At 45.1% G+C, this 14,512-nt stretch overlaps 1 protein-coding gene across 1 annotated transcript in view; it reads right to left on the bottom strand.

Moving 5' to 3' along the window:
- The window catches only part of CFAP61 (cilia and flagella associated protein 61), a 242,434-nt gene that overhangs the window by 122,240 nt on the left and 105,682 nt on the right, over positions 1-14,512 (bottom strand). The window contains exons 15-16 of the mRNA XM_057703248.1: positions 12,496-12,702; positions 9,522-9,656 (exon numbers count right to left, since the gene is read on the bottom strand). Of these exons, the coding sequence (XP_057559231.1) occupies positions 9,522-9,656; positions 12,496-12,702 (342 nt within the window). The remainder of the gene's footprint in view (positions 1-9,521; positions 9,657-12,495; positions 12,703-14,512) is intronic.

Below are 14,512 nucleotides of genomic sequence, written 5' to 3'. Positions count from 1 at the left end.
AGCTGATGTCACCAAGGACATGTGAGGGCAGGAGGACAAAGGATGCTGCATTCCACAGGAACTGCTCTTGGGAAAATGTGAAAGCAGGTGGGCAAGCACTGGTTAAGTGACTTTTAAACTCCTCATTCACAATGAAGATACAAAAGCACTGGAAGAATGGAGAGGAGAGGATTTTTCTGGAAATTTCCTCAATGAGAACTGTGGATGTACTCTGGGCCTCATGCCACTCCACCCCTAGGAAGAGGGGCGGGGAGGTGTCTTGTCCTTCAAGTCACAAGACAAGGGTTTGGGAGCCTCAGAGACCCTGGAGTGAGTTCCTGCAGGTAGTGGACATAGCAGGTTGGTGTGGGGTTCCCGCCCAAGGATGCTGACGACACTGATGGGCTGGCCAGCTGCTGGGGAGCCAGAGGGAAAGTGGCTCTGCTGGCCACATCTGCTGACCAGACAGCCTGGGCTTTAATAAGGGGTCCTTCCCATAGGGCTGCCCCCAGGGGCAAATCAGACTTGGGCCAAGGAGCCGGAGGGTGCATTACCTGCATTATGGGATGCAGATTGGAGGCTGAGGGACAGGAATCTCTAAAGAAGCTCCAAGCACATGTGTGAGAAGAGCTGCCTGGCCCACGGGGCAGGAGCCACCCTCTGACACGTGCCTGCTCCCCCAACTGTCCCTCCCTGCCCTGGCCCCAATTCCAGAAGGAACGGAAATATAGATAAACAAGAATAAGAAATGAACAGGCTTTTTTTTTTTTCAAAAGCTAAATAACAATAAGCCAAATAGATGCTCAGGAAGTGGAGGCATGGCGAGTTAGAAAAAACAGGAGACCCCCAGCCCTCCTTTCCCAGCTACAGGCTTCAGTGGGGGGTTGAGGGGAATAGATCATCTTTGGATGAAAACTGAGTTTGAGTTTTGATTATTACACAAAATAAAACTGGACATTTTATGGAATTAAGACCGTTTTGTGATTTGGAGTGACCCACACAACTGTAATTACCTAAAATTGACCAGAAAAGTCATGGGACTTGCCCGCAATCTGTCCAGGTAAAGGGGAAACCCGGCCACGGGGAACAGATTCCCAGGGTGATGGAGACAGAGATCAAGGGCCTCATGATTATTCCCACAAGTCCCACTAAGAACCAAACCTCTCCTGACCTCAGTTTCCCCCACTGCAAAATGGAGAAAAATAACACACACACTTCTGTGAGCCATGTGGGCACATAACACAGAGCCTGGCACAGAGGTCAAGGCAGCCACCCAAACGATGCTCTATAATATGCAGTGACTTGCGAGATGTTCACAACATCAGAAGTGAAAATGCATGTTTCAAAACACTATGTGTGGGACTTCCCTGGTGGTGCAGTGGTTAACAATCTGCCTACCAATGCAGGGGATACGGGTTCAGTCCTCAGTCTGGGAAGATCCCACATGTCTGTGAAGCAACTAAGCCCAAGCGCCACAACTACTGAGCCCATGTGCCACAACTACTGAATCCTGCACACCTAGAGCCCGTGCTCTGCAACAAGAGAAGCCACCGCAATGACAAGCCCATCACTGCAACAAACAGTAGCCCCTGCTCACTGCAACTGGAGAAAATTGGCAAGCAACAGTGAAGACCCAACACAGCCAAAATAATAATAATAATAATAACAATAATAAAATTTAAAAAAACACTGTGTGTATGACCCCATATTTAATTGCATGTATTATTTTTCATAGGAAACAATCTAGAAGTAAAAACACCAAAATACTAAGAAAGATAATCTATAGATAGAGGATTACTGGTTTCATCTATTTTCTCTTTACTTTTTTTTTTCCTAAAATTTCTACCATCAATATGCACTACTTTTTAACCACATATATTATGTTAATCAAGGGGAAAGATGTAACTTCCCTAGTGAGCAACTGCAGCTCTAATTGTCCCCTTTGTCATTTTATATTCCCAGCTCCTTTAAAATACACAAAGCAAAGCTTCCTTTTGGCGGGCGTGCTTTTCCTCCCCAAAGGCAGATTCTGAAGAAGCCGCTTAGCTGTGAAGGCCAGCTCCTGCCCGGGAGCTTGGGTTCACTCGGGAGCCTTGCTTGGTCGTGGTGTCCAGAGCTCTGCAGCCGGCAGCTGGTGCATCCCGAGGCCCTTCTGGACCTCCGTGGCCTTCATTACCCTCGCTCTGCGGGGAACAGAATGCATTTTTCCCCCTACTGGGTTGTGGCAAGAACCCCATCAGCATCTAAGAAAGCCTCAGAATTTTTTTTTTTTTTCTGTTGGGAGCTGTTTTAAAAGCAATAATGTTACTAAAGGTGGGCTGAAGTGATGGACATGCTTGTGTGAAAAACAGAAAGTCTTCCACAACACTCCCGGGGTCTGGATGGGCATTCCCTGTGCTGCAGGGGCTCTCTGAAACGTCCGTGCAGGCCCCCCTGCGAGGCTAGTGAGCCAGAGACGGTGAAGCAGGGAAGATAAGTGCAGGAGAGATTTTATTTTAGAAAAATCTCTGCTTTCCAAAGAACTGAAGCTTAGAATGGTGGTGTACTGCCAAACGTGTATGGCGCTCTCCCAAAGTGGCAGGAAAGCTCCACTCCTGAAACTGAAGGAACAGTCAGGGTCACAGCCCATCCATGGCCTTGAGTTGGCCAGCACCTCACCACTCACTAGCAGGGATGCTGGGCCTGGTCTAAGAACAAGAGTACAAAATGGTGCCATCACTTGGGAAAATGGTTTGGAAGTTCCTCAAAATGTTAAACCTAGAGTTACCATATGACCGAGCAATTCTACTCCCAGGTATAACACCCAAGAGAAATGAAAACATACATCCACACAGAAACCTGGGCACAAATGTTTGTAGCAACATTATTCATAGTAGCCAAACAGCAGAAACAACTCAAATGTCCATCAACTAATGAATGGACAAATAACATGGAGTGTGTACACGCGACAGAATACTATTCAGCAATAAAAAGGAATCAGCGGGCACTTCCCTGGCGGCCGGGTAGTTAAGACTCCGTGCGTGCTTCCACAGCAGGGGGCACGGATTAGATCCCTGTTCAGGGAACTAAGATCCCGCATGCCACTCAGCACAGCCAAAAAAAAGAATCAAATACTGATACGTACTGCAAATTGGTTGAACCTTGAAAAGAGGCTCAATGAAAAAAGACAGTCATAAATATCACGTACTATACAATTTTGTTATATGAAATGGCCAGAGAAGGCAGATTCATAGAAACAGAAAGTAAAATAGTAGTTGCCTAGGGCTGGGGTGGGGGTATAGGGAGTGACTACTAATAGGTTTCTTTTTGGGGGTGAGTGACAAAAATGTTCCCAAATTAGATGGTGATGGTTGCCCAACTCTTTGAATATACTAAGAACCGATAAATTGCTCAGTTTAAATGGGTGAATTGTATGGTGGTGATTTATATGTTAATAAACCTGTTAGAGAAAGGGGGCAAGGGAGAGGGGATGGAGGAGATGGAACAGGTGGAGGGGCAGGGGGGCAGGTGAGTGAGAGAAAGAGAGAAAAATCAACTCTCCTACAATATCTATCCTAGAAAATGAGGATAAGTTATAGGACTGATTTTTGACAATACTGGAATGTTAAGAAGCAACTTTACTTTTCACAATTTCTTATCACACTGTGGAGACCTCTACCGCAGCCCTATTTCTAAACAGTGTCCAGGCTGGCCCATCACGCCGCCAGTGCACCCCCTGCCCACCCCTCACCTCCCGAGTAAATCTTCAGTCGTTCATCCTGGGCATTTACTCGAGGGTTTTCTAACGACACGGTGAAGCCACACTAATGTGACCCATGTATGGGATTATTATTTTTTTCCACCTTTCCCAGCAGCCACCACTATAATTTCTAAAGGTTTATAACAACAAGCTGACACAACAGAGAGAGACATGGAGACAGCCCGGATCAGCTGCTGTCCCAAAACTGACCCCAGGGCTCTTACGTGGACCCCTGCATCTGCTCGCAGCCCAGCCAGGGTCAGGCTGGCACAGGATCAAACCCAAGGCTGGATGGCTCAGCCAAGAGGAAAATCCAGCTGTTCTGGAGGAAAGCCAATTATCTGTGGGTCACCTTTGGATGGTGTAGCTGGTGCCAAAGACCTGGGAGATTCCAAAAGGTCTCTGTCAAGCCATCTTCCTTTTCTGTGAACGGTTTTCCTATAATAAGCCATGATATCAGCACTTTAACTTTTTAGATAAGAGAGCATATATAATGGTATGAGTTCTGGCATCCAACTGCCTGGGTTTGAAGCTCTGTCAATGAATTAGCCTTTGGACAAGTCACTTACTCTCCCTCCTGCAAGCCTGTTTTCTTTAAGTACATTGAGGGTGACAGCAGTAACTATTTCCAAGTGCTGATGCGAGGATCAAATGAGATCATTCACGGGAAGGCTTTAGCAAGAGCACATTAGTAATAGAAGCAGGAAGTGTTGTTTATTACTCTGTAGCCTTTCTAAGAGGAATTTGATAACAAGGAGAATAAAACACCGATTTATAAGTCATTTTGATATATATGTATATATTATGCACGATACTAAACTATTGATAGTGTTCAGAGAATTGGAAAGAAATGAACATAGAACTTGTATTCTTTGTTTGAAAAAAAAAAAGCTCACAAAGGAATTTACGCAAATTATCTAAGAACATCAGAGAAAAGGGTTCACCATAAATAGGAGGAAATGCATCTTCCATAGGTAGGGTAACTGCGTAGGAAATGGCTGGGAAGTGCCCTGAAAAAGCAAACTGGACTCACGTCAGTGATATAAAGTGTGTTACTTTCGTTTCAGGAAAATATCACCATGGTCACATTAATAATGATCAGTGCATATATGATGCTGAAAAATATGGGCTTGCATGTTTAGAAACTTCTGCTAAGGAGATACTGAAGGGCCAATTTAAAGACACACACACACACACACACACACACACACACAAACACACACACAAGTACAACCAATGAAAATCTAAGCAGGCAGTGAAAGTTTCCAAGTTTAAGGAAGGGGTAGGGGAAACAATTAAGCTGGGGAACATCTAGCAGGTGCTGGGAGAATAATGCAATTTCCTAGGGCAGCAGATGTACAAGTGAAACAGTATCCAGTAGCAGTCCATCAGATGGTAATTATAGCTGGACTAGGGAAGAACAGCCCAGATGAAAGGGACGACTCAAAGGGTAATCGAATGCCAGAGCGTGACATCTTCCTGAAAGATCACACACCAGGAAAAAGCGGGCCAGAACTTAGCTCTGGGAAGGGGGGTTAAACAAACTGTCATTTTTCTTTTGTAGAAGGACAAAGGGAAAATGGAGGCTTCAAAGAATTCATTAGTCAAGATTTAAACAGACATTACCGGTAAACAACTACACACACACACACAAATAAAGACAGGCGTTGATCACTCTGAAAGTCTGATTCCTGAGATGATTCTGTCATCTGAAAGATGATGGATTGATCTGGTCCAAAAAATTTTTGAGGAAAAAAAAAGGAGAGATGAGTTGACACTCTAACTCTGTGAATACTATAAACCTGCGTGCAGAAACAAAGTGACTGGAGTGGATGACGGGGAGCATCTCTTGATGCTGAAGCAGAGGTAAGAGCTTTGTAAGTTCAGAGCACATTTTCTGGTGTTTACTATCACAAGTAAGAGTCGTTGGAAAGGAAACCGTGCCTCAGACCAGACACACTCCCTCCGAAGGGATTCTAAGCCTGGTTTAACCAGCGCCAAAGCAGTCTTACGTTAACACTGACACTGGACTAGAAGCTCCCTGAGGGCAGGGCCCCATCATGGTCATCTGTAAATCTCTACAGGGGAGGCAGGAAGGACAGCATGCAGCTTGCACTGAGAACCACCCCAAAGTAAGTGTGGGTCAAATTATTCCATAGACTTTAATTAACATGGTCATTCAGTTCATTCAGCCAGATTTTAAGTATTTCCCTGACACAGTCCTCATGGAAGTGGGCCACGCTGATTCATTTCATTAAAAATTCCCATCAGAATAATCCTCAGAATGCAAGTGCACAGGCCAAGACAGCTCATTCAAGCTAAGAAATGAGTCTTCTCAGTCCGTGCCACGTGGATTATGGTTAGGAAAAAGCCTTCTCTTACCCACGAATCTCTGCTGGTTGACTGTGGCGATGGGATGAACCTTCTGGGCTTACCTCTGTGATGTGTGATGAAAATCACTCACATGTTTTCCAGGTCCTCTCTTGTGACTTGGCACAGGGTGTGCTGTCAATTGATATGAACAACAGGGACGGTTTGGTGGCAGGGACACCTGCACATCTAAACCAGGCAGTGGCCCCTGGCCTTGGGGTGGGAGGGGCACGCTTCCCTGCTACGCGGTGATGAATTTCAATCTCTGCTGGCTTGTGCCAGAGTCAAATTGGCAACCTACCGAGATGAAACGCTTTCTATCCCATTACTCATGCCTAGAGTGATCTCTTCCCTTGAAGACTGGCTTCCTAGGTGAAATCGAGGGAACGGACGGTCAGTCTGAGATGGCTTAAATGGGATAAAAAGTGTGAAAGGCCACTGCCCAGCGAGAGCAGTGTTCAGACATGTGAGGGCGCTAAGGGTCCCTCGTGAAGGTCCAGGCATGGGGTAGGGGTGGGAGGTGTAAAACTTAAAGGGGAAAAAAGGGATTCGTTTAGTAAGACAATCGCTCAACCTCAACGGCTGCAATACTATTTGCTCTTCTAAGAATTCAATGTGTTTAGGACCCTGTAGAAAGTCCTCCTAAAAATTTTCCATCTGGCTCACCTTGTCTCAGATAATCAGCCTAAAACATTAAATCCACCTACAATCTTTTTTAAAATTTAAAATCATGTAATGTAGCATTTTAACATTTGAACATCCAGGCTCATCCCATGTGGATTATGCTCTTGATAATCCTTTGGCCAAACTTTAAGATTTCTAACATTTTTCACTAAATCTTGTTTACTAAATCTAAATCTCTACTAAACCCTTCTCAAGAATAAGTATAACAAGCAGCGCTAAAGTACTTTTTAAAAAGTCAGAATTCGCCAGTACAGTAAATGACACAGCACGAAGTGGCGGGCACTGAGCATCAGCCCTACTTGTCTGGTAAGTGGTTGTCTTCCTGGAGCAGGGATTTAAAAATCCATCCTTGGGGACTTCCTGGGTGGTCCAGTGGGTAAGACTCTGCACTCCCAATGCAGGGGGCCTGGGTTTGATTCCTGGTCAGAGAACTAGATCCCACGTGCATGCAACAACAAAGATCCCGTGTACCACAACTAAGACCCAGCACAGCCAAAATAAATAAATAAATTAATTAATTAATTTAAAAAAAAATCCATCCTCTGCTATGTCTTGAAATAAGCCAGACCTCGGGGGCAGGGGGGTGGGGTGGGATGGGGACACACAGCACACAGCGATAACCATGGAAAAGCTTATTTAATGTAAGCAATGATTTCAACGTGTAGCAACCTGGGAAGTCATGATAGAGGTGTTTTAAATAAAACAAAATGTTTTCTCTGGCTTTTTCCCCACCAGGAGCTCACCTTAAAGTCATCCATTTCTGGAGATTCCCAGGGGTGGCGGTGGGGTGGGGTAGGGAGGCTTCAGAGGTTCAGTTACACAGCGGCAGCCCTGTGTGCCCCCCGCCCACCCCACCACACCACTCATAACCCCGCAGGACTGGCTGAAGGTGCTGGGGCCGCGGGCTGCCGCTGACGTGGGAGGGCTTCTCCTGGCCCAGCCGCACGGTCTGCCCAAACTCGAAGGCATCTCAGCAGTGGCTGCAAAAGGGCAGCACCTCTCACATAGAAGCTGCATCTCTGTACTTTGTACCTGTGGCCCCTTCTCCTGGGATCATCATATAAACTATGTTTCGGTGACAAATATAGATGAAGCCACCCTCCCTGACCCCAACACACGCATGGCTCCCATCCCTAAAGAGTCCAATCCCAGGATCCCCACACACCAGCAGACTGGTGGGCGACCCCATGGTCCTGCAGATGGACCTGGGCCCTTTCCTCTCTAGAGCTCGATGCTGGGGCCCTGCTACCTAAGGACACACCTGTGGTCCTGGATGAAGTGATGATATGTACCTGCTGCAAAATGATAAGGGAGGCAGGGGAAGTGGGTGAAGGTGTAGAAGATGCAAAACTGGTCAAGAGTTGAACCCTGTTGAAGCTGTTTCCTTGCAGCCCATCATGTGGGCTGAGGCATGTGCCCATCTGCCTTCAGAAGCTCTTAGAGCAAGTGGACAGAGTAATCCTGTGTCTGTTAAACCTAAAATAATAGGACTTGAATTTGGCCTCTATTTTTAATCTCCTTCTAGGAATTCACATTTCACAAAACTATCAGTCTATGAGGGATTGTACATTTAAAAAAAAGACAAGGTCCCTCAGCACAGACAGAAGGAGAATCGCTGCTTCATAGGATTTGCTCTGCTTTTGTACATGCTTCACATTTTTCATAATGAAGATTTGGGGAGGGCAAAAGAACTGCTATTTGTTTTTAGTCTCTACTTAAATACAAATTTAGAACTTATCAGAAAATAAATATAAATTTTTTAAAGTTTTACAAATATAAACATAGGACTTAGAGCAGCCTGGGTCACAGGAAGCAGCTGCCTCTAAGATGGTCTTGGTGGACCCCCCCACATGTAAAGCAGGAGCTGGGGACAGAGGGGTGACACACGTCCTGCAACACTGGGGTTGTCACCAGTTGTGGATTTCAGCACCATATCCAGCACCATGAGCAACTCCTTGACTAAATGGTGAGTTTAAACTTTCCACTTTCCTCTTCTCTCTCTCAGAAAGGACAAATATCAACCCACTGAGGGGTGTTTTTCTACCTTATTTAAGTGGAAGTGTGCACAAACAGTACAAGCTTACATGTAAGTCAGACTGACAAAGTTACACTTCCAGTGAAGTTCCTGAACACGGCTGTGCGTATGCTTGTGTATGGCTGTTAACAAGGACACTTTCATTGAAAGCAAAATCTAGGTTCTGTTTGGTCCCTTCTCCTGTTCTGGTAGTAAGAGGGTCCCAGGGCTGCGCATTTTAAAGTCAAACCCCCTGCCACCCAGGGCAGCTGAGACGTTCCTGTTTTATCATCCTGACTTCCCTGCAGGAGTGAACAAACCCAGCTCAGGATGCCGCACCAAACGTCCTCATGCAGCCAGATCTAGGTTCTCAAACCCTGAAAGCAAAGCATGAGGGAAGGGGAAGTCTGCTTTGGAGCAAGAAGGATGCTGGGAGGTTGACTGCAGGCCACCCGTCCTGAGACGCAGCAGCAGGCGGCGGCGTCCCCGGGGGGCGCGTCACGAGGGACCACAAGGCACCCGCCCGCTCTGCGCCGGGCTCGCTGCGGGGTGGGGGGTGGGGGTGGAGGCGGCGCGGGGAGGGAGCCTGGGCTCTGGGATGAAGGAGCAGCCGCTGAGCTCGGGCAAGGGCTCCGGCTCCGGCTCCGGCTCCAGCTCCGCGCAGGCAGCGCCGCCCCATCTGCCACGCCCGCCCGCGCTGGCACTGAGCCCCGCCTGCTGCCGCCGGCTACCCACCGCGTCCTTGGAGACCTCCTTTGATGGAGCGTTGATGCCAAGCTTTTCCAGGGGATAGACAATCTGTCGTCGGGGCCGCACGGGAACCAAGTAGTGGAGGGCGGACGTCAGCGAGTGGGCGCTGGAGCTCTGGAACTGGGAGACAGCGACCTCGATCTTAGCTGGGAGGCGGTGGGAGCCGTGCGCACAGATGCCGGCGCGCGCCTCGACAAATACAAAACTCCCAGCCCGGCCAAACCGGAGGGGTGAGCGGGGGACCAGCAAATAAACAAACATACTCTTCGAGAAGAGGAATGAATTGTAGATAATGCCTGACACTAATGAAGATAATTACGGGAGTAATTGCATTACTATCTCTGTGGGAATGACAGATAAACAAGTGGTTTGGTTTATGGGATTTTTCAGCAGAAGTATTTTCCCCAGGAGGATATTCTTCTCCATAGTGATCATGAATCAGCTTGATTTGACCCCATTAAACTATGTTATCTGCGCCCTGGTAACCTTCGAGTGTTTGGCACAAGCTGCTTTAAGAAGGCACATAGATAAAAATGTCATCCGAGGGGCAACAGGGCACATGGATGTGAAAATCCTCCTGTTTGTGAAAGTCACTGCCACTTCAGCTGGACCTTTGTTGATCAAATAAGTGTTTTTTAAAAAGAAGGATGAAACCAGAAATTGGGGAGGGGGGGGAGGAAGGGGGCTGGGTCAGATGATTCTGATTTATATTAACACTAAATTAAGAGCGGGATTTATGCTTCCTGAAATGGGCTACAATAAATCATGTTTTAGGTGAATGCTTTAAATATTAATTTTATCCAACTGAACATGGTGATCTTTATTTCTTTCACATTTATGAAACCTTAGGGGTTTGGGTGAAAACAGTTCCAGGTATTTCAACCGTGTAAACCTCAAGAGTTAAGCTGTCAAACCAAAAAATTTTAATGAGACATTTTCTGAATTTAACCTGGAAAGCAAAAAAAGGAAAACAGAACTGTAGATGTAATTTAATAAATAATATGGTTTACATATGACTTATTTGCTGTTCTAAAAATAGCCCTTAGGCTTTTTCTAAGAGCTTCTAGAAGGGATTTCTAAAATCCTTCACCATTGAACTTCACCGCCTGATTTTACACACTGAAAAACAGAACCCAGGGATCTCTAGCCAAAGCTGTGTTTTTAAGCCTGGAAGAGCTCTCAGTGCGTGTTCTGGCAGAAGGGTGTGGAGAAAACTGTCTTCACCATGTCAGCCAAAAAGCTCACTTGTGCTGCAGTCAACTGAGGATTTATAGCAGAATTTGGAGATTCTTACCTGTACTATCTGGTACTGCTTCTTGCACTTGTTTACATGTACGTGTATAAATCAACTAGAGGTGCAGAAGGAGAGGAAATCTGTTTCCAAGTGTGTTTCTTTGTTATTTATACAATGGTGTGTAACATGGTCCTAATTCTACACCATGGAGGGAAATATGTGAACACTCAATGAGTTCAGTTCAAGACACCATTTTTTAGGATGGATGCAAAAGGACTTTCTCGCAACCGGGCACAGGCAGGCAGCATTGTGAGTAAAAACTGAGAATGTAATATCACATCCTGAAGGTCACCAAATTGGCACTTGGCCGAATGTGAAGTACAAAGAAATTGTGCAGGATCAGGATTTTCAGGCAAAACTGTTAAACTTCCCATGTCCTAAGTTCAAATCTGGGGCATTCACATTGCTGTTGGGCTGCACTTTGATGGGAAAAAAATCATCACTAGAGCATAGTCTACATTTGCTACCAAACTTTTCCCTGCTTCTTTTTCTTTCTCCCTCATTCCTTCTATTCTTCCCCAAAAGGCATTTATCAAATAAGATACATGGGTAAAATTACTGTTATGTGTATATACTCATATACATTAAATTGTTTTTAAGTTTAGTAATTCAGAGCATTTTAAAAACCTACTTAGCTCACTGTAGTAACTAAGAAGAAACATGACAATGTTGGACTCTAGGTACAGCTCAAAAAAGTTTATGGTCATGAACAGGATGTTATGGGACAATTTCTACCTAGTCTGGGGGCTCAGTTCTCAACACTCCTCAAGTCGGCATCAACACTGTCAGTGACGGAGGGGCCATCTTGCAGGAAAGAGCAGCTTGGGAATCCAGCTCTGAGAAGCCCTTGCCTGTGAGCAAGCAGGACACTGTGTGTGAGTGTGTTTGAGCGCACGTGTGAGACCCTTCTAGGCACTGGGTGTATGGCTCTTAACAGGACAAACAGCTCCAGCTTCATGGCACAGGACAGAATGTGAGTGAGTGAGAAGTGCTATGAAGGAGACTGAAGCAGGTTACACGGAAGCAAGAGCTTGTACTCCTGCTTGTGTGTACACATAATGTATACACAGCAAGCAAGTGTCTGTTACAGAAGTATTGCTCTAGGTAAGCACAAGCATTATGCAACATAAAGGTATCTACTAACTAAAGGTTACATCAGTATCACGTATCTCCACTTTTTATCCATCACTTTTATGGGGATGCTATACTGCTGTTTTGCAATGCCAGGATAGCACACTAGTCTTAAGGATTGAACTGATTGATTCTACGGGTTCATTACTAGAACATTCTTTGCTTGAGGAGCATCAGGGGATGTTTTGGCATTCACTAATGCACATGAGAAACAATTTGATTTTCACATCTCTTAGAGTGTTTTTCCATAGCTTTCAGTCTCTGCTTTTTTGATATGGAAAAGCCAACAAATTGTTCTACTAATTACATGGGTAGTGATGGTTTAAGAAATTCAAAGCCTTCTGGGTTTTCACTGTAGTGTAAGAAAAGGACCAAACTCAATACAGCCATCTGAAATTCAGAGCCACGTCACAATCAAAAATCCATGGAGTGAGGAAAAAAATATGGAATAAATCAGGAATAAAATATGGTGCACAACATAAATGACACCGTGACACTGATCTGCTGGAAAAATGACTTAGGACATTCTTTTACCTTGCCTTCCCTGGCTTGCGGGTAAACAGGGTAGTAGAGACAGGACTTATATCCTAAACGGAGGATCTCCTTCAGAAAAAACTTGGTGTAATGCCGAAAAATGGGGTTCAGGGCAAAGTGATACAGGTGGCCATGCTCTTCACGCTGGTGGTGACTGAAGTAGATGAAATCTTCAATGTTGTAGTGGGATCGTATGTACTCTATATCCTAGAAAAAGAGGTGAGAAAGGACATCTAAGAAGATTTTAAACAAACAGCGTGCATTTTCGGAGAAACATCGTTTAAAAATGACTTTAGGTCTTCCCTGGTGGCAGTAGTTAAGAATCCACCTGCCAATTCAGGGGACATTGGTTCAAGCCCTGGTCTGGGAAGATCCCACATGCCGCGGAGCAGCTAAGCCTGTGTGCCACAACTGCTGAGCCTGTGCTCTAGAGACCATGAGCCACAACTACTGAGCCCACGTGCTGCAACTACTGAAGCCCGCACCCTGGAGCCCATGCTCTGCAACAAGAGAAGCCACTGCAATAAGAACCCCATGCACTGCAACCAAGAGTAGCCCCCACTCTCTGCAACTACAAAAAGCCTGTTCACAGCAATGAAGAACCAACACAGCCAATAAATAAAAATAAATAAATAAATATAATTAATTAATTAATTAAAAAATGACTTTAGATACAATAGTGAGAGATGAGTTTTTCTCTCCTATTATTTACTATCTCATTTCCATTGTTAATTTTTTAAAAGCTAAAACTTATGTTTCCTGAAAGTCACTTGTTTTGATGGCTTCCTTCTGGAGGGTGGCTCAGAGCTTTGGAATTTGTTCCTTACAGCTGTGCTAAAAACCCAGAGAGCCTTGAGTCCCTGCTCATGGGCAGCCTCGCAGTAGCCAGAGTGACGCAGTGGAGAAGCAGAAGCACACAACTGTCGAGGAGACCACACCAGCCACACACACGGATAATGTCTCACTCAGGACAAGGACAGACTTTTGAGGAAAACTAACAAATGCAAAAAACCAATTAGAGAAACATACAACTCACTCCAGAGGAAACAGAGGTTATCCAGCAAACAGAGGAGAATTTTTTAAAAATTCTACTCAGTGTCTTCAGAGATACCAAAAAGGATCTCACATAAAACACAAACAAACTCCTACAAAAAAGGAACAATAAGAGAACAAAGAAGAGACTTGGAAGTTAAATACAAGAACTCTGAAATTAAAATTCCAATAGAGGGTCTGGATAATAGACTAGATGTGGCTGAACAGTAAAATAGAAATCTGGAAGATAAAAATCAATGACATCTCCTAGAATGGAGAGTAAGAAGTACAAGGGATTAAAAAGTGCAACAAGAAAGGTAAAAGACAGTAAAGGGTCACTTCCATCCAGAAAAGAAATTAAGACAAGGAGAATGGAGAAAATGAAAGGGAAGAAATAATTAATAAAATCATAGAAGAAAGATGTTCCCAAGCTCAGAAGAGGCATAAGATACTTCTTAAGAATTTCAGGAATAAAAAGGAAAAACTAATTCTCAAGAGAGAAAGCAAACATATATTTATTTATATCAGATTGTATTTTTTCTGTGACATTGGGTACCAGAAGATAATGAGAGTAAAAACATCAACACTCTGGGACATCCCTGGTGGCAAAGCGGTTAAGAATCCGCCTGCCAATGCAGGGAACGTGGGTTCAATCCCTGGTCCGGGAAGATCCCACATGCAGCGGAGCAAGTAAGCCTGCCCGGGTGGCACAAGTACTGAGCCTGTGCTCTAGAGCACTCGAGCCACAACTGCTGAGCCTGTGTGCCGAACTACTGAAGTCCATGCACCTAGAGCCTGTGCTCTGCAACAAGAGAAGCCACCACAATGAGAAGCCCGTGCACCACAACAAAGAGTAGCCCCTCTCTCCACAACTAGAGAAAGTCCGTGCACAGCAACGAAGACCCAACACAGCCAATAAATTAATTAATTTTAAAAAAGGAAAAACATCAACACTCTGATGAGAAATAACTTGCATAAGAATTCT

Source organism: Hippopotamus amphibius, chromosome 12 (assembly GCF_030028045.1).
Source record: "Hippopotamus amphibius kiboko isolate mHipAmp2 chromosome 12, mHipAmp2.hap2, whole genome shotgun sequence".
Lineage (NCBI taxonomy): Eukaryota > Metazoa > Chordata > Mammalia > Artiodactyla > Hippopotamidae > Hippopotamus > Hippopotamus amphibius.
The sequence above is the reverse complement of the archived record's forward strand: the minus strand, read 5'-3'. Positions and strand labels throughout refer to the sequence as shown.